This window comes from Pollicipes pollicipes, unplaced genomic scaffold (assembly GCF_011947565.3).
Source record: "Pollicipes pollicipes isolate AB1234 unplaced genomic scaffold, Ppol_2.1 Scaffold_7262;HRSCAF=8765_pilon_pilon_pilon, whole genome shotgun sequence".
NCBI classification, from domain to species: Eukaryota; Metazoa; Arthropoda; class Thecostraca; order Pollicipedomorpha; family Pollicipedidae; genus Pollicipes; species Pollicipes pollicipes.
The window spans coordinates 20598408-20622343 of NW_023597055.1; the positions used below are offsets into that span (position 1 = coordinate 20598408).

A 23936-nucleotide genomic window follows, 5' to 3' on the forward strand; every position below is an offset into this window, starting at 1 on the left:
GCTGTCTGCAATGGTGGCTGTTGAAACCTGGTTACGTGCAGCTGCTTATCGCGCGAACTGTTAAAGGATAGTTAACTCGGTAAGCCTGGTATCTACGTTTATCGCGTGGTGAGCGTGGAGTGGCCATGTTCCATTTGTGCTCCATTCTACCCATGTGCCAGAGGCAGCTTGTCTCTTTCATACCACACCGGGGGTCGAGTTGGTCGCACAAGCCACCAACGCGTCGCCGGCTGCATGACACTGACCCGACCCGCGCGGCGTATTCGGCCGATAACTGGTGACTGCCGACCCATCCACCGTCGGTCGGTGACGACTTCCGGTGACGGCCGGATGGTGACTGGTGACCTCTGTCAGCTGGTGACTGGTGACCTCTGTCAGCTGGTGATCGGTGACCTCTGTCAGCCAGTGACCACTGACCTCTGTTGGCTGGTGGCGGGTAACCTTTGTCGGATGGTGACGAGTGACCTTGACAGCTGATGACTGGTGACCTCTGTTAGCTGGTGACCGGTAACCGCCGTTAGCTGGTGACCATTGGCCTCTGTCACCTGTTGACCAATGACCTCTGTCAGCTGGTGATCGGTGACTTCTGCCAGCTGGTGACCGATGACCTCGGTTAGAAAGTTACCAGTGATCTCTGTTGGGTGATGACTGGTGACCTCTGTCAGCCAGTGACTAGTGACCTCTGTCAGCCAGTGACCAGTGACCTCTGTTGGATGGTAGCAGGAAACCTCTGTTGGATGGTGAGGAGTGACCTTACCAGCTGATGACTGGTGACCTCTGTCATCTGGTGACCGGTAACCGCTGTTAGCTGGTGACCATTGACCTCTGTCAGCCAGTGACTAGTGACCTCTGTCAGCTGGTGACCGGTGACCTCCGTCAGCCAGTGACCAGTGACCTCTGTCGGTGATGACCGGTGACCTCCATCAGCCAGTGACCGGTGACCTTTGTCGGTGATGACCGGTGGCCTCTGTCAGCCAGTGACCAGTGTCCTCTGTCGGTGATGACCAGTGACCTCTGTCAGCCAGTGACCAGTGACCTCTGTCGGTGATGACCGATGACCTGACGCCACGGCGTTCGGCAGGAGTTCGCGCCGGACATCGCCGTCTGCATGGACGCCTGGGTGGGCATCATCAACTCTGTGACGTCGGACGTGGAGCTCCAGTTTGCCGACGGCTCCGTGTGCGTGCTCACCGACGAGGAGGCGGCCGAGCTGGACGACCCCAGCGGCCGCCGGCTCACGGTCAGTGAACCACCGCCCCACAGACGGCCCCTGCGGCCGCCGGCTCACGGTCAGTGAACCACCGCCCCACAGACGGCCCCCGCGCGCACCGGTCCAACGCATTTATGAACGGCAAGATGTCAACGCGGTTTTGACGCAGTCCGCACTGCGTTTGAAGTCGAGCTTGCTGGCGTCACTCTTGGTGTCAGGGTATGCTCGCACTGTACGGACGGAACAGGGGCTGTGTTCAGGTGCGCCTTACTGCGGGGGGGCCTATGGCAGGGGTCATATGTACGTCCGGTGGCGCGCTACGCTGGCGGGGGGGGGAGGGTTATCTGCAGATGGCGATACATGAACGGTGTACGAGCCACTTCACCGATAGGGCCAGGGGGTTACCCTTCACTGGCGGCCCGTTGTCACAGTCAGGAGCACCCCATCAGTTACGCACGACTCGCGTGTTATGCAACATTTGAATGCAGCCGATATTGATCCTAAGATGAACAGCGCTCCTGGCCTCTGAATAACTGCCAGCACGACCTGAGTTTGTATCCAGACACGATTCCTGACGGTCAGTCTTATGACCGTATCATTGTTACTCTGCTTCGCGCAAAGCGCACTGCATAGGCAACGGCAGGCATGCGTTAGAATATTCCGTCGTCGGAGCACACCTTCCCTGCTATTTGAAGTGGATGGCGTAAGGGTCTGGCGGAGGCCGAAGTCCGCTACGGTCAAAGCGTGACCGCCATGTGGGGTTATCAGCTGACATATCTCAGGCTGTCACCTTGTGACCGCCATGAGGGGTGATCAGCTGACATATCTCAGGCTGTCACCTTGTGACCGCCATGAGGGGTGATCAGCTGACATCTCAGGCTGTCACCTTGTGACCGCCATGAGGGGTGATCAGCTGACATATCTCAGGCTGTCACCTTGTGACCGCCATGAGGGGTGATCAGCTGACATATCTCAGGCTGTCACCTTGTGACTGGCGTGAGGGGTGATCAGCTGACATATCTCAGGCTGTCACCTTGTGACCGCCATGAGGGGTGATCAGCTGACATATCTCAGGCTGTCACCTTGTGACCGCCATGAGGGGTGATCAGCTGACATATCTCAGGCTTCCACCCGAGACACAAGCTGAACTCAGTGATCCGCCACGTGCCAGCGCCTTCTATCTAACGATGTGTCATTTCTGATGCCGAAGATCGCCCAGAGCGGTCATGCACTTAACGCGCCCACAAACGGCAGGCGACTGCAAACTGGCATGTGCCCAGCAGTCGTCTTATATATCGCAGTTTAATGACAAATCAGGCTGAAGCAGTGGTCAGGTTCTCGTCAGGCGTAATCACTGATGCCCGGTATACACGTGTGACTGTCGTATGCTTCCCACCTGGGTGTGAGTGTACCCCGCCCTAACCGGCCCGGCCGACCGGTGCCGCAGGACTCGGAGTTCCGCGTCTGGTTCTACCCGGGTCAGAAGCTGCAGGGCCCGATGCGCACCTTCGAGCCGGCCCGCTGGCTCACCTGCAACAAGGACACGCAGGCGCTCAAGGAGAAACGCAACAGACTGGTCAAGGTCGGTGGTGACGCTGCGGCGGTTTGTCCGTCACGTGCGAAGTTTGTGGGTGTTTTGTGTCAGTCGTTTTCTCCGCAAGTCCACTGTCCACCATGACCAGCGATTTTAAGTTCCTTGTTTTGTTCTTTTTAATGAGACTTGATTTCGTCATCGGCTCCATTTCCGTACTCTCGCGTTCTTCGACTCACTAGAATATCACTAGTGGCCAGCCCATCCAAATGCGTTCAACGCAATATGAACCGCTTTCAGTATGCAGGGAATGTGGACGCTGTATCCCCGCCTGTGGACAGTGTTCTCCCCATTTGGGTGGACTGCCCCCCCCCCCCCCCCCGCGCTTGTGGACACTTTTCCCGCCGTCACTATCTTCCTCCCCTCTCCTCGTCCCGCCCGGCCGGGACCGGGTGGGGGTGGGGGGCGGGGCAGTGGTACGTCGGTCAGCTGTCAGTGTTGACACACCTGCCGCACTGCGGCAACGCTCCCCCCCCCCCCACCCCCCCCGGCTGGGGGCGGTGAGGGGACACCGAGATCATGCCGACCCGGCCAGAGTCGAGAGTGGCGAGTGGAAATGGAGCCGTGCTGAACCTGGGCTGAGCCGGGGGCTTGCTCGGACCTCGGTTCTCAACTTGTGGCCACTGCCGCATGGGAGGCTGATGGCAGCATGCTTCGCGTCTGGTGCCATCGCGTCTGGGGGCTGGACTCGCACGCCATAAACAGCCGCGGGGGAGGGGGAGACGGGTAAAGCCGGCTCGTGGCCTTAGTCCGGCACTGCAGGCTGGTGCGGTGTCCCAAACGGCCGAGGTCCGGAGGGAATGAGTAATGAGGAACGATGATTGGTCCATTTGCCGTCCGGCAGCCGCCATGCCACGCCACAACTTGTGCAGGGAATACTGACATAGGCGTTGGCCACGAATGGACCCACGGCTACCTTTCATGACATTGAGGACGTGGGTACAGATTTGCCGTTGAGCGTCATCAGATCTTTGACGTACTGTGGTGCGCCAATACGCTCCTGTGGCACCCTCCCAGGCCAGGCGTCCCTGCAAATAGGAGCTGACTTGGAGGATTGATACTATGTTTTGGAGTGACTTTAGTCAAGGACGCGCACGCGCAGCTTGTGTTAATGCAGGCTTTGCGTGTTAAGGATCGCCCGGCCCATCCAAGGCAGGCGCAGTACATCCTGGATGAGGTCTCGAAAATAGCTCCAGCCATCTCTCTGTTTCTCCCATTGGCGGGGCGGGCAGAGCACGCCACAAACAGACCGGGAGCCGGCGCCGCGCAGGCCGGTATCGAGCTGCTCCGGTCCGCTGTCAAGCGTCAACGCTGTGGGGCGCGCCGCGTCCCCCCCCCCCCTCCCCTCTCACCCCGTCTAAACCGCGACGTTTCGCTGGACCCGGGTGTGACGTCATCTGTCGGGGAGGGAGGGGGGCTGTTTGGCGTTGTTAGACGATGAAGACGCTTGGCAGTGTTAAATTCGTTAGGCACAGAGGTGTTCGTTTCGGCGGTAGCATTCATATGATAAGTAAACGGCCGTTATTTTCTGTTGTTTTTTTGCGCAGTCAGTCGTCGCAACCAGTGTCGGTGCAGTGCTTTCCACCAATGGCAGCGCCTTGCCATGCCGACTGCTATCGATTCAGTCTGCCGAAGAGCCACCGGCGAGCGGCGCTGACAACCCGCCGGGCACGGCCTTGACTCTCCGCCGGACACGGCTGTGACTCCCCGCTGGACACGGCCTCCGAACGATGGGTGTGCGGCCGACGCTGTTGACCCGTGCCACTGACAGCAGGCGTCCGGCCGACCTTGCGCGCCGGGCCGGCACCTGAACGCGCGCCGGTCGGCTCGCCACGCGCCCACGCCTTCCGGCCGAGCGCCAGCGTGTGTGTCAGGCCTCGCGCCCACCTCAGGCCCGCCCCTGTGGGACCAGCACTCCCACTGGACCGTCTGCCTATGCGCGACTGGCGCCGTACAGCCATGTGACTGACGTCATACAGCCGTGTGACTGACGTCATGCGGCGATAGGCCTAACTGCATACGTCCGCGTGGTTAGTGTCATACTTTCGTGTGATTGGTGTCATGAACCCGTGTGAATGGCGTCATACGTCCGCGTGATTCTTGCCATACACCCGTGTGAATGACGGCATACTTCCGTGTGATTGGTGTCATACAGACGTATGAATGGCACCGTCCGTCCGTGTGATTGGTGTTATACAGCCGTGCGAATGGCATACGTCCGTGTGAATGGTGTCATACATCCGTGTGATTGGTGTCATAATTCCGTGTGATTGGTGTCATACACCCGTGTGAATGACGTCATACTTCCATGTGATTGGTGTCATGCATCCGTATGATTGACGTCATAGTCCGTGTGACGGACGCGATATGTGCATGTGACCGACGCCACGCCCGTCCGCCAGGTGACGGTGACGCGGTACCGGGTGACGTCACTGAACGTGCACTGGCAGTGTCGTGCCGTGACGTCAGAGGGTAGCCTGGATCAGCCGGCCTACGTCATCACCGGTGACGATCTCAAACGGTGAGAGGCGCGATGGGGTGCTGGCGGGGATGGGCGCTGAGACGCAGAGGACAGCGGGGAGAGGGGAGATGCTGGGGAAGGAGGTTATTTATCAACCCCAGCATGTTCCAGCAACATTTACGGACGTCCCGCCGGTTATGTACGGGAAAGAGGAGCAAGCGTTCGCCTTGGGCGTGGCCTAAAAGGCGCTAACCCTGATCCTTGTTCTGCCGGCAGAGTGCGCATGTTGAATGTCTTCGAGCCGTGTACCCTCCAGCTGGGCGACATGAACACGTACCGACTGAGGGAGGACGACCTGGTCATGTCGCTCGACGAGTGGAAGCGGCTGGAGAAGGACACCCTGAAGGCGGGCAAGCGGCCGACGGCGGCCCGGCCTCCGGCCGCCGCCGGTCGCGTGGCGCAGCCTCCGGCGGAGATGAGCGGTGAGAGCCGACGGCCGCGGCGCCTGCTGAGGTCAACTGGGCTGGGGCTGCATATCCGCCACGCGAGCCTCGTCATTGACTGTTGCTGGTCGTGATCCGGTGTGAGCGGACCGCATCCCGACCCAGGCCTTCGACCTGAGCTCTGACCTGACTTGTAACCTGACTTGTGACCTGATATGTGCCCTGTGCCCAGACATCTGACCTGAACTCTGACCTGACTTGTGACCTGATGTGACTTGCAACCCTGTCCTGTGACCGGCCTGTGACCCTGACCTGTGACTCTGACCTGTGTCCGGACCGTGTTGACAGCGCCGGTGGCTGGTGCGGCGGCGGCGGCGCCGGCGGCCAGCGCGGGTCTGCCCAACGGCGGTGAGCCGCTTGACGACGAGATGGGCAGCGTCAGCAGCTACAGCAGCGTGGGCTCGGCAGGTGCGGCGCTCTGTCCGGCTCGCCTGGCACTGTACCCCACCCCTGCACCCTTCCACCGCAACCCGTCACTGCAGGCCGCTGCTGCGCCACGCCCCTGTACATCATCCCTGCACCATCTGCAGCCCACCCCTGCACCCCCTGCACTCCACCACTGCACTCCACCCCCGCACCCCCCGCACTTCACCACTGCACCCCACCCCTGCACTTGCCCCTGCACCCGCCCCTGTACCTCATCTCTGTGCCCTACCCCTACACTTCGTCCTTGCCGTCATGTTCCGCAGGCTGTATCTGTCGGTGCACTCCACTGGTTGGCAGCCATGCATCTACACCTTAATTCTGTACGGCGCGGGTCCGCGCGCGAACTAGCACCAGCACCCCGCGCGCTCCGTGCCAAGGGCTAGTCCACGCCCTCTCACCGCTACTGACCGTCTCCGGCAAGACCCGAGCGGCGGACACTGGGCCTCGCTGGCGTGCCCACGTGGGCTGGTATGGGGAGGACGTCGTCGCGCTGATGCGGCTCTCGCCGGGCTTTGCGACTGGCGCGGGTTCCGAGGGTGGGAGCCAGCCTTAGGCGGTGTCAGGACATGTGGAATGATCGTGGTTGGCTTCTAAATGTTGGGTACGGCTGACAGATGGCGTTGACGGGGTGAGTTGCACCGGCAGGCAAGCGCACACGTCGCGGTCCATCTCTGAAAACGCACATCATGAAGAAGCGCAAGCTGAAACGCTCTCGACCGTGTCGGCATCCTGTGTACGAAACGCGAAGCTTTAGTGCCGGTGATACACTTGTGGTGGAGACGGTGAAGACCGTCTCTTGGGTGACCGTCGTTTGGCAGGTAGGTTGGCGAAGCGACTTGTCTCCGCGAATGCGCCAGCCACCCACGGAGCCTGCTAACTACTTGGTTTGTAAATGGCACCACGGTGTGATCGCGACAATCAATGTTGTCTGCATATGTGACTCGACCCACATGGTCCGCGCCATGGCTCGGAGCAAGGCTAACAACCTGCCGGTACTCCGGCGGCTTATCAGTGCGTCGAATGTCGGGCGAGGCTCTGCTGCCAGTCTCCGATAGTTGACTGCCGTCATTGCTCCGCGTGTTAGGCTCGGGCTCTCCACATGGTGTGTGCCACGACCTGCTCCGGTATGGCGTGAGCCAACACGAACCTTATGTTGTCCTGACCCAAACTTTCATAGTTTAACTGTGGGGATGGCCTGAGAACACATTCTGACCTGAACTGAACGAATCTCATACGATCTGACCTGACGTAGATGTATCTGACTTGACGCGGCTTGAGGTGGGCAGGCTTGACCTGACCTGACCTGACCCGGACTAATCTCACCGAATCGGACCTGAAGTGGATGCACCTGACCTCACCTCACCTGAGATGACCTAGCCTGAGATGACCTGACCTTAGCTGTGGTGAGCTGAGCTGACCTGACTGGGGCATTCCGCAGGACGGCACAGTGGAGGAGGAGCTGCCCTCCATCAGCCTGCACCCGTCCCATCACCTGGACGAGCACGAGTTTTTCCCCGGTGAGTGGGCCGGTGTGCGGTCGTCCCCGAGTCCCGAGTCCCGAGTGCCAGCCCCGAGCCCCAGTCAGAACCCCAATCCTCAGCCCCAGGTTCGCCTCACGCCTCCGGCGCAGCCGCTCGGTGGAGAGGCCAGACTCCACGGATGGCCGGACAATGCCCGTTGAAGTCTGATGTATGAGTGGCCAGTTAAGGGATGAAACTTGTGGCGTTTTGACCGGCTGGTACCATGCGGTGACAATCATGAGTGAAGGCTTACATTTGTTAGTAGGGGTGGTGGAGGCCTCTTGAGATTCTGGGTGCTGTACAACACGGCCGTGGTGGCTGTCGTTAGTCAGGTGTCACAATCGAAGTCGCTCTTTTGCGGTGGTGTCCGCTCTTGTCGGCCTCAGTGGTTTGGGTGGGCTGTTCCAGCCATCAGTGTCGTTGCTGGCCTTGGTGCGCTGGCTTGTGAAGGACCGTGTGACTCCCGTCAGTTGTGCCACGCGCTCTGACTGGCCACCGGAATACCCTGATCTAACGGCTGGGCCGGCGCCGCTGGCAGGTGACTACGTGGTGGAGCAGAAGACGGAGGCGGGCCCCTCCGAGTACGGCGTGGTGCAGCGGGTGGACCACGCCGGCCGCACCGCCCAGGTCAACTGGTACCAGATCTACATCTTCGGCAGCCAGGCGAGGTGAGACCGGCCGACTCTCGCCACCCTAGGTCGGGGGGGGGGGGGGGGGCCGGGGGCGAGGAGGAGCTGTGAAGAGATCACGCGAGGCGGGCCTCACGCGCGGCTACGGTCTCGCGAAAACGCGGGCGTGGTGTGAGCGCTGCGGTGTTGTCTCGCGCATCGAAACACTGCGTGTTAATTGTGAAGGGCGTATCGACCACGGAGCGAGCTGCGCAGGCGGAGGCATACCTGTCCCCTGGTTATTGGCACACGGCGTGAACGCCCGCTCTGCCCGCTCCGCCCCGCCCCGCCCCGCCCCGCCCCATTGCAGTCCGGTCGAGTGTGTGACGGGCTCCGTGCGTGACCAGCCCGCAGATCCTGCGTCGGACCGAGGCCAGCGTGTACGATCTCTCCGACCACCCGGACTTCCGCTACCGGCCGGGCACGGTGGTGATCAGCGTGTCGCCGCAGACGCGCCTGCCGCCGCCCTCGCCCGAGCAGGGCTCCGGCGACGAGGCCGACGCCGCGCCGCCGCTGTCGCCGGCCGACGGACAGCAGAGCCAGCCGGAGCCGCCGGCCGGCGCCGCCGAGCAGCAGCCCGAGGCGACCGCGCCGCAGCCGCAGGACGGCAGAGAACGGTGCGTGGGGTCTCGCCTTCCTCCCCCCCCCCCCCCCCCCGGTCCTCTCCCTCTTCATGAAAGGGGCATGTCTGAATATTATACAGGGATGACCTTGGGATAAAAATGGCGTCGATGGGCGCGACAGCGCTGGAGTGCGGGCGGGTTCAGAAGCAGCTGAGAACTGTTCAAAAGCGGCCCGGCCTCCACTCGTTCTGGCTCAACTCGTGGACTGAAGCGCGGATGACTGCCGCCGTAATTGTCACCGCACGACGGTGTCAGCGATCTGTCATGCTCTCAGAGGGCTCGAGTGCGTGTCAGTGGTCGCTGGACGAGGCCTCGGCCTGTTCCGGGATCGTCGGCTGTCTCCGCCGCGGTGTGTTCCCTCGGGCTGGCCCGCCATCTGGCGTCGCCTGATCACGCTGCGCCGGCCGTCAGCGCGTCTCGCGGCAACCGCCACCCCCCGCCCCCAACACTGACCGTTGCCTCGGCCTTCTGTCGGCAGCGATCCGGAGCCCCAGACGAACGGGCCTGTCCCCCTGCCGGCGGCCGGCTCACCAGCGCCGCCCGGCTGCGCTCACGCCGGCCAAGTGCTCGACGTGCTGACATCTGGCGAGGTGAGTGAGAACCACAGCTGTGGAGTGGTGGCGCAGGCAGCGCCGGGTGTGGGGTGCGTGGGTGATGGCGGGCAGATTTCCCCCTTTCGGCTTCCACCACACCCGTATCCTCCTGTTGGTGTGTTTCAGTCCAATTGTGAACATGACAGCTGAAGTAGTCTGACCTATTGTCGCTTTTGAATTTTGAGCAACGTCATCGCCCTCGTCGTTGGACGAAGCCGGCGATGTGCGGACGTGGTGGAAACTGCTCTCTAGTTGATGCATCCTCAGTTTTTTTTTATAGAAGCACATGTTAAACAGTCATGAAGTACTGACTGGTTATGCTCCTCTCCTGTGAATGAGTAATCCGCCGTTGTTTGTAACTGGGTCGGCTCAGTTTTCTACTTGTCTCCAGTTCCAGTTTCCCCTGTGCTTCGATTGCTCCTTCCTAGCACAGAAGCCTGATGGCGCCCACCCCTTCAATTCCCAACCCCCCTCCCCCAACCTCTAACCTCCAACCTCCTCAACCCCATATGCTAACCCCAACCTTGGCCTCAGTCAAACCTCAACCCGACTGGGGTCAAGTCTGAGTGCCACCGCACTGAGCTGCGGGCCGTCTGACCTGCCCTGACCTGACTCGACCTGGGTGTCGTGACCTGGCGCTGACCGGTGCCGCCCTGCCTCAGGTTAAGGTGTGGTGGGCGGACGGCAGCAGCTCCAACTGCTACCCGCAGGACCTGTTCCGGGTAAGGAGCCGGTCTGGGCCGCGTGGCTCGCGCTGGTTACCCCAGCCTGTCCCAGCGTGCCGCCGCAGGCGCGGGGCGTGGCCTACGTGCAGCCACCAGCGTGTGTATCTAACCGCGACTCCGGTCCTGACGCATCCAATTCACTGTTACCGCTTTAACATGTGGTTGTAAACTGTGTGCTTAAATGTCCCACACTTAATGGACGCGATATATTGGGGAAGTAAGAGCTCTGTAAGATAAGCAGGACGCTTCGTGTCGCCGCCCCCGCAATCTTCCCCCGCCTCGCCTCTGTTGGGTTCTAGCGCTCGTGGGGTGGTGTCGCTGTACGTGCTCGGGGGTGGGGGTGGGGAAAAACTTAGCTAATGGTTGAGATTGCTCGGAAACAGACGTCCTTAGACTGATCCGCGTCCGTCTCAGACTGATCCGCGTCCGTCTCAGACTGAGCCGCGTCCGTCTCAGGCTGACCCTCGTCCGTCTCAGGCTAGGCTGACCCGCGTCCGTCTCAGGCTGACCCGCGTCCCGGTAGCTTTCAGGCTAGGCTGACCCGCGTCCGTCCTCAGGCTGACCCGCGTCCGTCCTCAGGCTAGGCTGACCCGCGTCCGTCTCAGGCTATGGCTGAACCGCGTCCGGTCTCAGGACTAGGCTGACCCGCGTCGTCTCAGGCTAGGCTGACCCGCGTCCGTCTCAGGCTAGGCTGACCCGCGTCCGTCTCAGGCTAGGCTGACCCGCGTCCGTCTCAGGCTAGGCTGACCCGCGTCGTCACAGTGCTATCTGACCCGCGTCCGTCTCAGGCTAGCTGACCCGGCGTCCGTCTCAGGCTAGGCTGACCCGCGTCCGTCTCAGGCTAGGCTGACCCCGCGTCCGTCTCAGGCTAGGCTGACCCGCGTCCGTCTCAGGCTGACCCGCGTCCGTCTCAGGCTAGGCTGAACCCGCGTCCGTCTCAGGCTGACCCGCGTCCGTCTCAGGCTAGGCTGACCGCGTCCGTCTCAGGCTAGGCTGACCCGCGTCCGTCTCAGGCTAGGCTGACCCGCGTCCGTCTCAGGCTGACCCGCGTCCGTCTCAGGCTAGGCTGACCCGCGTCCGTCTCAGGCTAGGCTGACCCGCGTCCGTCTCAGAGCTAGGCTGAACCCGCGTCCGTCTCAGGCTAGGCTGGACCCGCGTCCGTCTCAGGCTAGGCTGACCCGCGTCCGTCTCAGGCTAGGCTGACCCGCGTCCGTCTCAGGCTGACCCGCGTCCGTCTCAGGCTAGGCTGACCCGCGTCCGTCTCAGGCTAGGCTGACCCGCGTCCGTCTCAGGCTAGGCTGACCCGCGTCCGTCTCAGGCTGACCCGCGTCCGTCTCAGGCTGACCCGCGTCCGTCTCAGGCTGACCCGCGTCCGTCTCAGGCTAGGCTGACCCGCGTCCGTCTCAGGCTAGGCTGACCCGCGTCCGTCTCAGGCTGACCCGCACCCGTCTCAGGCTGACCTGCGTCCGTCTCAGGCTGAGCCGTGCCCGTCTCAGGCGGACCCGCGTCCGTCTCAGACTGACCCGGGTCTGTCTCAAACTGACCTACTCAGACTAATCCGCGTGACCCGCCTGCCCGACTCCGCCAGGTGGGCGAGTACGACTCGGACGAGGGCGAGCTGTGGGACAACGGCGACTCGGCTGAGTCAACCGAGTCAGCCGAGTGGGAGACGCAGTCGGAGGAGTCGATGGTGGCCGGTGACGTCGGGTGAGTTTGGTGCGGGTGGAGGGAAGGAGGGGAAGGCAATGGGTGACTGGTCCCTGTCACCACGCGCCGAGAGCTCCTCGTCACCCTGCGAGGGTCGCCTCACAACGGGGCGTGGCTTTGATTCATAGCGCTGACACGGTGGCGTTCAGGAGCGCCTTTTATAGGCCGTTTAGTGTGCGGTGTTGGGTGAGCGAGCGGCGTGTCGGGTGCGAGGTACCCCATTTACCACCCCGGGTCGCTGTTAGTGCCGCGGCGGAGTATCGTTCCAGTGGGCACTCGTTTATGTGACTCGTTCCGTGACACAGGCCTGTTGACCTGACCTGACGCGGGCCTGGTGACCTGACCTGACGCGGACCCGGTGACCTGGCCTGACGCGGGCCCGGCGACTTGACCTGACGCGTGCCCGGTGACCAGCCCTGACGTGGGTCCGTTGACCTGACCTGACGCGGGCCTGGTGAGCTGACCTGACGCGGGCCCGGTGACCTGACCTGACCGGTGGTGACCCGGCCGGCAGCTCTGACCAGGAGCAGCTGCCGGACGAGCGGCTGAAGCCGAAGCTGGCCGCCATCATCGAGAAGATCCGCGTGGCCATGACGCGGCTGGAGGAGATCTTCACGCTCAACTCGGCCCTGCAGAGCCCGCTCATCATGAAGCAGCTGCTGGAGATACACAAGAACAGCAGGTGCGGGCTCTGCCCGCCCTCTGTTTAAGGATTGGGACGGGAAGGGGGATGCCGTGGGGACACCCTGTAGAGCGTGCCTCTCCGCGTCTGAGGCGGAGGGATGCAGTCCTCGATGTAGACAGACGCTAGGTGACTAAGCGTCGATACGCAAGCGAAAGACTCGTGGCACGTACTCACTAATGGCACGTATGCGTTTGCATCGATTGTGAAATGAAGGCTGAAGCTTCTGCTGGAGACCACAAGAAACTTGGGTAAACATCCTCCGTGGTAGAACGACTGGGCCGCTGTCGCAGTGCCACGGGAATCTCGTGGTCACGGGCCTCTGGCTGCTGCGACGGTGCGTCAGTTCGATGTGCGGTCGGAGGCATGGGTGTAATCACGGCTCTGAGATGGAGGGGGGGGGGGGGGGGGGGGGGAATCAGGCTTGGGTGTGGTGGACAAGCTTATCTAAAAGTGGCATTGTGAATGGAAAGACGCGAAAATGTCCGGACATATTTGAGGGAGAGAAAATTGCACTGTATACAAATTGAGACGGTTTGTCTCGCTGCCCGACCCCCGTGGTTACGCGCGTGGTGGGAGGAGGCTGGGTATGTTGCCGTCGTTTACAGACCCCTCAGGCTTGGCCGGCCGGACTGGCGCCGTCATTGGGCAGACGGTGTGCAGTGTTGCGAGTGCGTATATGCAGCGGAGACGTCACTGTCAGCCTGACACTGTGTCAAGGAGCGTGGCGGTTGTCAGGTGTCCGCCGGTGGTGAGCCGGTCGCGTCCGTCAGCGCATTTGAGTGTGTCTGATCAGATTGATTTGCCCGTCCGCCAACTTTGTGTTGCAAGCAAACACCGCCCTCGTCGAATCGGTGTCGTAGCCGTGTGTGTGACTGCTGGTGTCAAGCCTCTTGCCCTTTCCTCAGGTTCCTGGACAAGCTGATGGACACGTCGTTCTTCGGTGACACCCACTTCGGCGGTCTGGTTGGCCAGGTGAGGCTGGACAACATGGTACCCCCCCCCCTTACCCCCCCCCTTACCCCCCCCCCCCCAGCCCATTCCGTCGGTTTGGTTGGCCAGATGAGGCCGGCCGACATACGGGTCTCCTCCACTCCCCCCCCCCCCCGCCCCCCGGCCGACGTCGGGCAGGTTACTCGGGTGTTGTATCTCCGTCGAGCGAATTTGATTAGAATGTCAAGGTGTTACTTGTTGTGCCGGGCGTGCGCGGGCATTTAATTAAGCTGTTGTGTTATACGTTGTGCCAGGTGTTTAAAATCGCTATTCATTGGTACTATAGTGGCGCTATATCCGACGCAGTCTTGTCGGAGCCAATAGGATCAGCCTGCCCAACACGTGACCATCTGATCACGTGTTGAGCCAGGCTGCTGACGCCTTAGAGAGCGCTGTAAGCGCGTGCGCTCCGCGCGGGGAGCAGTGGGGTGCGTGACGAGGCCGTCCCCTGTGCAGCGCCCTGACCTGAGCTGACCTGAGCTGACCTGACCGCCGCCAGATCCGCGAGCGGAGCCGGGCGTTCGCCGCGCAGCGCGAGGTGACGGCGCCCTGCCGGCTGGCCGACGGTGACGCCCCTGGCGGCGACGCGCCGAACCAGGAGACGGCCAGGTCAGTCCGGCGCGGTCCGGCGGTCTGGCCGTCAGTGGTTGGCTTGGTGGTCTGGCCGTCTGGCCGTCAGCGGTTGGTTGGCCTGGTGGTCTGGCCGTCTAGCCGTCGGCGGATGGTCTGGCGGCCACTGGAATCGCTAGCGCCGGGGATTCTTGCTCCGACTCGCGCCGGAATCGCGTCCTAGTGAAATAGCGCCCACCCAGAGCCGGCGAACACAGTAGGCCGTACCTCCCAAGTTAACTCTCCGTATTAGCTCGCCGCAGAAGTTTGTCCCCATCCTCGGCTCCCACCTGGAGCTGGTGACGCCAATGTCCTGTATAACGTACGGTAATAAGCAGCGGCAACCAATGTTGCTTGAACAGGCCCACAGCGTTTTCGTTCACGAGCTGTCTGGCCATACTTGTGTGGGCTTTCGGGCCAGTTGGTGCTGGCTTGGCCCGGTGACGGCTGGTGCCGCTGTGCGCGGCGCCGCTCCACCGGCCCGGGCCGCCGCCGTTGACCGTGTCAGCTGGCTGATCTGTCTGTCTCGCCCGCGCCAGCCCGCCGGAGGGAGCCGGCATGAACGAGTGCGCCCAGTTCTGCGCCAAGCTCAAGGCTCAACTGCTGCTGGCTCATGAGGAAGTGGTGAGTGCCCCTCCCCTTTCCCCTCGCGGACGGGGTCAGGGTGGAGGCGCCGACGGGTGCGGAGGCGCAGGTCGCGGCGAGGTCGTGTGAGAGGGCCCAGCAGGGTCACATCTCAGGGTTCTGGTCGGTTCATGTTTGCGTGTCCGGAAACGTCACACTTGGAGGTCTTGGGGGGTTGTATCTGAAGATCCTGGCATGCATGGAGGCCCTGACTGGGTCATGTCTGAGGGTCCTGGCGGGGTCATGCATGAGGGTGCTGACTGGGTCATGCCTGGGCCTGGGCTCAGGAATCGGGAGCGATGTGTTCACGTGTAAAGTTAAACAAGCAAACTTAGCAGATGTTTGCAATGGCAGCGTGGTTGGACGGGACGCTGCCTCGTCAGTGATGTCCCTAACGAGTGATATTATGGTCAGCTGTATTTAAACGTGTCGACTTGTGCCACACGTACCGTCAGCGGATAATCCGCCGCGTGCGTCCTCGGGCCGTGCGCCGGGGTGTCGCTTCACCCACCCGCGGCGCAGTTGGGATGTCGCTCTACCCGCCCACGGCGTCTCCGGGGTGTCGCTCTACCCACCCGTGGCGTCGTCGAGCTATCGCGCTACCTACCTGCGGTGTCGCCGGGGTGTCGTAGTACCCACCCGGGGTGTCGCTCCACCCACCCGCGGCGTGCTGACCGTGGCCCGGCCGCCGCCAGGTGCGTCGGTACGGCATCTCCCTCAGCGGCGGGGCGCTGGACGGCGCCAGCCCGGCGGCGGACGACTCCGGCATCAACGGCGACGCGCGCACCGACGGTATGGGAGCGGCCCGGCCGCCACCGCCGCCGCCGGGGCCGGGGCCGGCTGTGGTGTCTGTCGTCTATCTGTCATTGATCAGCTGTTCTGGACTGGCATTGGTGGCATTCCAGACTGCGGGCAATCGTAGACCATTGCGATCGGAGGGTTATAGAGTTTTATATTCTGATTGATTGTACGTCTTGTTCATTGATCAGGTAGCGGTCCGTAGTCGCTCTCAAATCCCGAATCTCGTAATATCGGAGACTAGATAGCACAAGTCGCTTAGACAGCCAGCGCGTTGCCGTTTTCCGTGTGGCTTGCTGCTGTGCTGTGGTATACTTTGCGTGCTGGGACGGGTCGGCGGTGCGCGTGGGTGACCCTCGCCCCGGCGCCGCAGGAGAGGGCGGCGAAGATGCCGAGCTGCTGTCGCCGGACGAGGTGAAGGTCACGCCGCCGACAGACGCCGCCGGGGACGCGGCTGGAGGCGCCGCAGAAGGTCACAGTCAAGGTCAGTCAGCGCCGACGGCGTGCGCCGAGGAGCGTGTATGGTGCCGAAGCTGAAGTGGCAGGGGTCACGGATTTCTGGCACCGAAGTCAAATGCAGTTCGGCCACGGCCATGGGAGGGATTCATCGGACTTGACCTTGATATGTCCCTTTGGTTGCAACCCTCCGCTGAAGTCACCGGTCTTGTCTCTTACTGAGGGTGGATGTTTGAATTTGACATCGAGATCGATTATCTCAACCGTAAGTGTCGCAGCCGCCTTTTGAACGCTTACTGGTCTCAGCTCTATGGTTACAGCCCTGATGGGGCCCCGTTCTGAGGTCGATGACCCGGCAGCGGTGCAAAGTCCCTGATTGAGCCCGGTGTTCAGGTCATGGACGCTGTGTTGCAGAGTTCACGACCCTGCCTTCGGTGCCGGACGCGCACAAGTTCAAGGTCAGCCTGTTCCAGCCAGTGGAACCGCCCGCCTTCATGCGGGCCGTCCGGCGCGAGATCCGCATCCTGACCAGGGCCCTGCCCGACGGCATTATCGTCAAGGGATTCGAGGAGCGAATTGTAAGTGATGATAGGCTCCTTGTGACTTATGACACTCACACCTTGGCCACGGCCCTGCCTGAGGCTTTCAGCATCAGGCAGTTCGAGGAGGCTGTGGTCGGTGGATGTTATCTGCTTGTGATCGAGATGTGCGTCCTGATTAACACCCTGCCAGAGAACACCATCATCACGCAGTTAGAATTATGCATATTGAGCGATGGGAAACTGCACGGCATCAGCTAATTTCACCTTGTCTGGGAGAATCATCTTCAAATAATTTGAAATGCACATGAGTTGTATGTTAACTCATTCAAGGCCCGCTATAGCTAGACTATGTCTGGGATGTGAATCACACATCCTGACCAGCGCTACCCTGTTATGAGCTGCACTGGGTCCTGGATCGATTTGGGCCCACAGGTTTCGATTTGTGTCCTTTTTAGGGCCCTGACCCCCTCCCAATGTGGAGTTGGGCCCCCAATGCTGGCTTGCCCCCCCCCTCAATATTTTTGACTGGAATACTGCAATCAACGTGGGTAAAAGGTGATCATAACACAACAGCTATCTTCATTTGATCTTTCTGCGTGGTGGCTTCTGGTACTACTTTCATAACAAAAAGTCATGGATGCTCTCACGGCAAGATAAAAATCGTAATAGCTGAGCGGATAAACAATGCAATAAACTTCGCATACCTAGTGTCGTAAGATACGCAATGATTTGTGAGGTTAAAGTGAAAAGCTCTGGAATATGGAAATAACCTAAGTCCTCCGTGGCTAAACCCGACCCCGTCCCCCACAACCAAAATGCCTGCCGCCTCCCATGACCGCCACAGAAGAGCGTCATCGCACCCTAAGGTGGCCTCTAAAGGGGCGCCTTCACGTGCCGATCAGAAGAGACGCGTGCGTCCAGTGTCTGCTCCCTGGATCCATCCCTGTCTGACTTCTATGCTGCGTAGATTAAAGACTTAGTTTACAAAGATGAGAAATATTTATTGCGTTTTACTAAAATAAAGCGGGATAAATCCCGTGAGAAAAACCAGGTTGGTTGTAGGTTGTCAGGTCTTCTTTTGCCCCCCCCCCCCAATAATTTGCAGAAATTGACACCCCTGGTTGGGCTGTCAATAGCGGATGACATCTGGATGTGTAGAAGCTGCTCAAACTGTTCACGAGCTGAACCACCTGTTTTTTTGTTTGTTTTTTTATTGTCTTATTTTTTCCTCATGGTGTTTTGTGTGTTATTGGTGCTCAGTGGTGGATAAAATTTTATGAGGGTGCCAAACGTTTTGATTTAAGCAAAAAGAGAAATACGGGAATCTTGGTCCAGTAAGTAGTCAATTCCACAAACTTTTGCTGTGTGGTGCACATGTCAGTCCTTGAACAAGGATGTTGCAGCAAGCTCAGTTAGGTGTAAAAACAGTTGTTATGTAGTCATGTCGTGGTGCATAGCAAATCCGTCGTGTTTGTAAAGCTGGAGTATACCTTTGTAGCCAACAGGATTTTGGAAACCGTCGTCTCTGTGCACTGTCACAGTCGGTTAGGAAACACTCGAGGCACACATTAAGGGCATCACGTTTAACATTTGTGCCCAGTCCCAACTACTTGTGCCCGGTAGTTATTTCAAATTTAATGAAATGATGTGTCTAGCGTGGCTCCGAAGGATCGCCTTATTTAGAAAGAAAGAACCGCGCGTGTAGAGTCCGTCTGGCAGATCCTTTGCGGGCATGTCTATTTCTGTGAAAAGGTTCCTGACCCCGACGTGATTTGAACACGCAACCTTCTGATCTGGAGTCAGACGCGCTACCGTTGCGCCACGGAGTCGGTGGGCCGGGGCGGGCAAATTTACCTTCCCATCGGTGCAACAGAAGTTCCGCGCCCAGCTTGGATGTTGAAATGAAAATGGTTGAAAAAAAAGGATGTTGATGCGTGAAAATTTTGCGTTTTGGTGCTCTTTTCAAAGTTGAAAACACTGCTATACGGATCTAATTTCCCCAGTCCAGATCTGTGTAAGGAGAGGCGGCGCCACGAATTTTCATGGGGCCTCCTGGACGAAATAGGACATCCTCACTCCTGGCCAGCGTCGTATTCAAGAGGCAGGGGTGCCGAAGGCATGTCCTTGTTTAATTAACTGCTACGGCTATTATATCTAAGTAAAACAGTTTCAATTAAAAATTCCGAATGGGTCCTTCTGGCGATCCAATAAAGGGTCTCGGTAGTGTAAAGGTAGCCTCGGTAGCCTCCTGTTGCAGAAAAGGGCCCCTGAATCAAAGAGGGGCGTCCTATTCTGGGACAGGATGCTTCCAATTTACGAAGGAGGCCCGAAATTTAGCCAAGCGGCCTCGTTTTTCCAAACAGGGAATCTTTATCCAGAACCGCAGCGTTCTGATGCATTAAGGGCCTCCTGTTTCTAGAAATGGGGCCTCCTGAAGATGAAGGGTGCCTTCTTATCCGGAGTGGGGCCTTCTAGCTCGTAACGGGGCCTTCTTAGCACAACAGGAGCCTCCTGATCCAGAGCATGAGCTACTTTTTTTATTAAGGCGGTCTCGTAGCGCAGAAAACGTGCCTCGTGATGCGGAACAGTGTCTTCTGAGCACGATTTATTGCTCTGTACCTCAGGTTTGGGGGCCTCATTTATCTGAGTTTTTGGTACTCTACGGTTAGCTTCTGTGCTATAAGTTTAGGAAAAGGGGCCTCTCAAAAGATGATAGCAATTGGGGTGCTACGGCCGTTCCTGTTTCCAGGTCGGGGCTCTTTGGCGCTACTCGGACATGGGGGTCCCGACGTGTCGTGTCCACGCGGTAGTGGTTCCCATGGGGCTCCACGCGCTCACGCCCCCTTCGAAGCTCGAACGAAGTGTAACAAATTTTGCTGTCTAGGCATGGACTACGGGCTGCGTAACGCACACCACGTAGGCGTCAACAAGACTAGTCGATGCGACCACCCGGGCGCATGCGACGTGGCCTACCAAATGACTACATAGCGAAACAACACCACAACACAATCGCAACACCGCCAACACTTCCCTCCCCAAAACAGCGGAGACAAAAGAACACCTACGACTAGAAGCGTTGTGCGCATGGGACCACAGCCTTATGTACTACTTAGGTACTTAAGTCTTATAGACTGGTCAGATCAAGTTGTGTGTAGCGTCAATCAAAAGTCTCAAAAACTCATCGTCGTGTGCAATGTCAAGTGTGTGGATCAAATCTTGTGAGACCATCGGTGGGTGTACAGAGCGCCGTCTCAGGTGAGATTTTACATCTTACAAACTTTGGGAAGAGGGCTTGCCCCTGTCCCTCCGCCTCTTCTGCTGGCGGAACCCGTGGCACGTGTTCCGCCAGCAGCAGGGGCGGCGGCCAGGATTTTCTTAGGGGGAGAAAGTTCGGTGAGGCACATCACGCCGCTTTGCGTGGCTCCCGCCTCGTCTCTGAACAATATATCATGCCGCATCATGCATCCGGGAAGAGCAAGTCTCTCGGTTTGGACGGCACTCGTTTGTTTACGGCATCCGCCGATTTGCGTTGCTCCGCCCGGCAGTTAGATTCATATGCATTTGGAGATGAGCTGGGTCGGGGTGGACTCGAACTGTGCTCTGGAGCCCTCGCGATTCTACGTCCTGATATTGTCCGGCTCAGGCCTTAACAACAGGTGCATGGATGACACTGCTGCTAGTGGTGGTGGCGTGTGTGTGCTAGCGTAGTGTAGTGTGGCGTACTAGTGTGGGATGTCAGGGCCATGGCTCCGTCACCTGACCGCGTGACGCCCGTACCCGTGCTGCCAGCCCTGAATATCTGCTTATCATTTGGGCCGTAGGGCTCGCGTTCAGGACCTCACCACAATCAGTTGTTCATAGTCGCGCGAGTTCGATCATGCCAGTTTCCAGTCCATGTTCGGGCTCACGCATGCCACGTTCAGACGGTTCTGTTTCCATTTCGCTTTCGCAAAGGTGGGATCAAGGTGGGATCAGATGCGTTACATATGTCGTAATTATTTCTTCGACACAAGAACGGTTCTGCACATGATACATTGTCATGATACCGGTAATTTATTTTCCGTGACTGGAATTCTCGTGATGCTTTGAGGCTCTTGTCTGTAGCTGTCCTCGCCGTTCGCTAAACCCATTTGTGTTGTCGTTACCTGTTCCCGGCGGCGCCACATTGCGCTCACATCATTTTCATGTGGTGCATCATTTGGGATAGTGCCGTAATAGCATCCTTTGCGCAGCCTATTTCTTACAGTACGGCGGTGCCATGTGACCAGCTGTGTCCTGTTGTCGGGACCCGTACCCGTTTCCCTGGTGTTTGCTGTACCGTGTTCCGTCGTAAGGACCGCCAACAGCGGCCCCGAGCACATGCGCTGACCCGGTGCCGACCTCCGCTGGCCCCGTGTTGACCTGCGCTGACCCCGTGCTGACCTCCGCTGTCCCTGTGCTGACCTTCGCTGACCCCACGCCGACCTCTGCCGACCCCATGCTGACCTCACCTCTCAGGACCTGTACTCGGTGATGATCACTGGGCCGCGCCGCACCCCATACGAGGACGGCCTGTTCTTCTTCGAGGTGCAGCTGTCGCAGGACTACCCGCGCAGTCCGCCCATTTTCCACTACATCAGGTCAGCGGTGCCTGGCGGCGGCGCGGTGTTCCTGAACCGACCTCCCGGTCTCGGAGGTGTTTTTTATGTGTGTTTTCGTCGGAGAAGTCGGAGCCCGCACGGATGGGCGTCTTGGTCTGAGAGTCCTCTGGCGGCGGCCTTTTTCATGTTGCGCTGTATTCGCAGCGTGTCGCAATGATCCGGTCGCTATGCGAAGGTGTGTACTCAGATGGCCTAGTCTCTTCGCTTGCGATCATGTGTCAGGATTGTTATCATGTGGTGCAATGACCAGCCCCGACAGGCCGTTTCTGTACGTGATAGGCAGCATCCTTTATTTGCGCTGTCTCGCTCTGACGTCATGACCCCATGGCGTGAAGCCCGGGAGCCCCGAGCGGCGGAGCCTGGCGGCGGTCATTGAAGTCGTGTCACGAGCTGATCGCGGGCCGTGTGTGGCGTTGTGCCGCTGAGCTGTGTTATGGACGTCTACTGCCTGCTGCCCCAGCTACTGCTCGGACCGGCTGAACCCGAACCTGTACGAGGACGGCAAGGTGTGCGTCTCGCTGCTGGGTACGTGGGGCGGCCGCGGATCGGAGGTCTGGTCGTCCTCCTCCAGCCTCATGCAGGTGCTCGTCTCCATACAAGGTCAGTCGCGTGGCGTGCCTCCGCCAGCACGTCACTAATGATGCTGGTGCATCGTGGGGTCCGAGCGTGCGGTTATGCTACTGTTTCTGTGCGCGTATTGCGCTGAGCGCTGTGTATGAAGGCTCTGGTTCGATTCCTGACGCTTGGGACTTTCACGGCCCCCGGTGTCCACGAAAATACAGTATCCATGGTACCCGCGTCATTGCATGCGTTGATAGTACCCATAAATTGTGACTTGTGTGTTATGATGCTATTCAGCTTTCGACGCCGTGGTGCATTCCCGCGATGCTACTCGATGCCACGGAAGTCAGCGACTGGTGTGCCGGGCTCTGCGCTGCCTTGTTCAGTCAGCGTCTAGTTCTGTGCGGCCGTGTCTGGTCAGCGTCTAGTTCAGTGCTGCCGTGTGTGGTCAGCGTTTAGTTCAGTGCTGCGGCGTCCGGTCGGCGTCTAGTTAGGTGCTGCCGTGTCCAGTCGGCGCCTAGTTCAGTGCAGCCGTGTCCGGTCGGCGTCTAGTTCGGTGCGGCCGTGTCCGGCCGGCGTCTAGTTCGATGCGGCCGTGTCCGATCGGCGCCTAGTTCTGTGCGGCCGTGTCCGGTCGGCGTCTAGGTCGGTGCGGCCGTGTCCGGTCGGCGCCTAGTTCTGTGCGGCCGTGTCCGGTCGGCGTCTAGTTCTGTGCGGCCGTGTCCGGTCGGCGCCTAGTTCTGTGCGGCCGTGTCCGGTCGGCGTCTAGGTCGGTGCGGCCGTGTCCGGTCGGCGCCTAGTTCTGTGCGGCCGTGTCCGGTCGGCGTCTAGTTCGGTGCGGCCGTGTCCGGTCGGCGCCTAGTTCTGTGCGGCCGCAGCGACCACGAGCACCCCGCATCGGCCGACAGGTCTAATCCTGGCGTCGGAGCCATACTACAACGAAGCCGGCTACGAGAAACAGCGCGGCTCGCAGCAGGGCGCCGAGAACAGCCGGCTTTACAACGAAATGGTCAGTTGGCGGACCACAGGTGGCGGCGACCGTGTGGTGTGAGGCGGCCGGCTGCGGATGGGTGGATGTGAGTTCAGTTCCGCCCAGAGAAGTTTTGTAGGCCATGGAGTGTTGGCCCTAGTGACTGTTCTGAATTGATGACAACGTAACATAACGGTTTTTCAAGGTCATGCCGACCATCCTCGGATACCCGAATGGAGAAGAGTCGTGGGTGGGTGAAGGGTGGGAGTGGGATGTGGGTGGTGTGTTTAAGGAGAGCGTGCCTAGTTCCACCAGCGCTTTAAGTCACAAGTGCCACCTTGAGGGCGTCATTGCGCTTCAGATTTTGCCTGCGAAAGAGATGGTATAAGCCGAGACCCCAGCATCGAAGTTTGCTCAGACTCTGACACACGTACAGCGGTCAGTGTGTCAGCGCGCGTGTTACCAGTCGCACCCCGTCCCTCGCCGGTGATCGTGGAGCCGGTTCGCCCGGCTGCGGGTGGTTGCAGTGTTTGTATCTTGGCATGATCCATTAAAAATCACACTATGGGTGTTGATGCACTCCGGGCCGCGTCACTTTGGATGTTGGTCCACTCACTCTACACTGCATCACACTGTCACACTTCACACGTGATTAGCAGCACCGCTCGTCCGCAGGTGATCCTGAAGCTGGTGCAGTCTCTGACAGAGATCCTGAAGAACCCGCCGTGTGTGTTCGTGGAGGAGGTCGGAGAGCACATGCGGACTCGCGCACACAGGTCAGTGCACTACCCAGGCGCAGGCCACTGCTAGCCCCGGTCACTACCCAGGCGCAGGCCACTGCTAGCCCCGGTCACTACCCAGGCGCAGGCCACTGCTAGCCCCGGTCACTACCCAGGCGCAGGCCACTGCTAGCCCCGGTCACTACCCAGGCGCAGGCCACTGCTAGCCCCGGTCACTACCCAGGCGCAGGCCACTGCTAGCCCCGGTCACTACCCAGGCGCAGGCCACTGCTAGCCCCGGTCACCACTCAGGCG

General features: G+C 59.9%; 1 protein-coding gene, 1 long non-coding RNA gene and 1 other non-coding gene across 3 annotated transcripts in view; 2 read left to right on the plus strand and 1 right to left on the minus strand.

The window, feature by feature from the left end:
- LOC119113547 ((E3-independent) E2 ubiquitin-conjugating enzyme UBE2O) overlaps nt 1-23936 on the plus strand; it is a 30917-nt gene that overhangs the window by 4383 nt on the left and 2598 nt on the right. Inside the window, exons 3-27 of the mRNA XM_037237845.1 lie at nt 1082-1240; nt 2658-2792; nt 5204-5322; nt 5539-5744; nt 6054-6173; nt 6837-7009; nt 7630-7708; nt 8250-8379; nt 8727-8907; nt 8962-8996; nt 9481-9592; nt 10258-10317; nt 11909-12027; nt 12542-12709; nt 13618-13684; nt 14202-14237; nt 14301-14311; nt 14851-14935; nt 15631-15727; nt 16107-16217; nt 16604-16767; nt 21229-21350; nt 21832-21971; nt 22841-22941; nt 23578-23678. Of these exons, the coding sequence (XP_037093740.1) occupies nt 1082-1240; nt 2658-2792; nt 5204-5322; nt 5539-5744; nt 6054-6173; nt 6837-7009; nt 7630-7708; nt 8250-8379; nt 8727-8907; nt 8962-8996; nt 9481-9592; nt 10258-10317; nt 11909-12027; nt 12542-12709; nt 13618-13684; nt 14202-14237; nt 14301-14311; nt 14851-14935; nt 15631-15727; nt 16107-16217; nt 16604-16767; nt 21229-21350; nt 21832-21971; nt 22841-22941; nt 23578-23678 (2831 nt within the window). The remainder of the gene's footprint in view (nt 1-1081; nt 1241-2657; nt 2793-5203; nt 5323-5538; nt 5745-6053; nt 6174-6836; nt 7010-7629; nt 7709-8249; nt 8380-8726; nt 8908-8961; nt 8997-9480; nt 9593-10257; nt 10318-11908; nt 12028-12541; nt 12710-13617; nt 13685-14201; nt 14238-14300; nt 14312-14850; nt 14936-15630; nt 15728-16106; nt 16218-16603; nt 16768-21228; nt 21351-21831; nt 21972-22840; nt 22942-23577; nt 23679-23936) is intronic.
- LOC119113979 (uncharacterized) lies at nt 14267-16167 on the plus strand. Its single transcript, XR_005095988.1, has 4 exons — nt 14267-14311; nt 14851-14935; nt 15631-15727; nt 16107-16167. It is a non-coding gene; the product is annotated as an uncharacterized LOC119113979 (long non-coding RNA).
- On the minus strand, nt 18489-18560 carry TRNAW-CCA (transfer RNA tryptophan (anticodon CCA)). The gene has a single exon. It is a non-coding gene; the product is annotated as a tRNA-Trp (tRNA).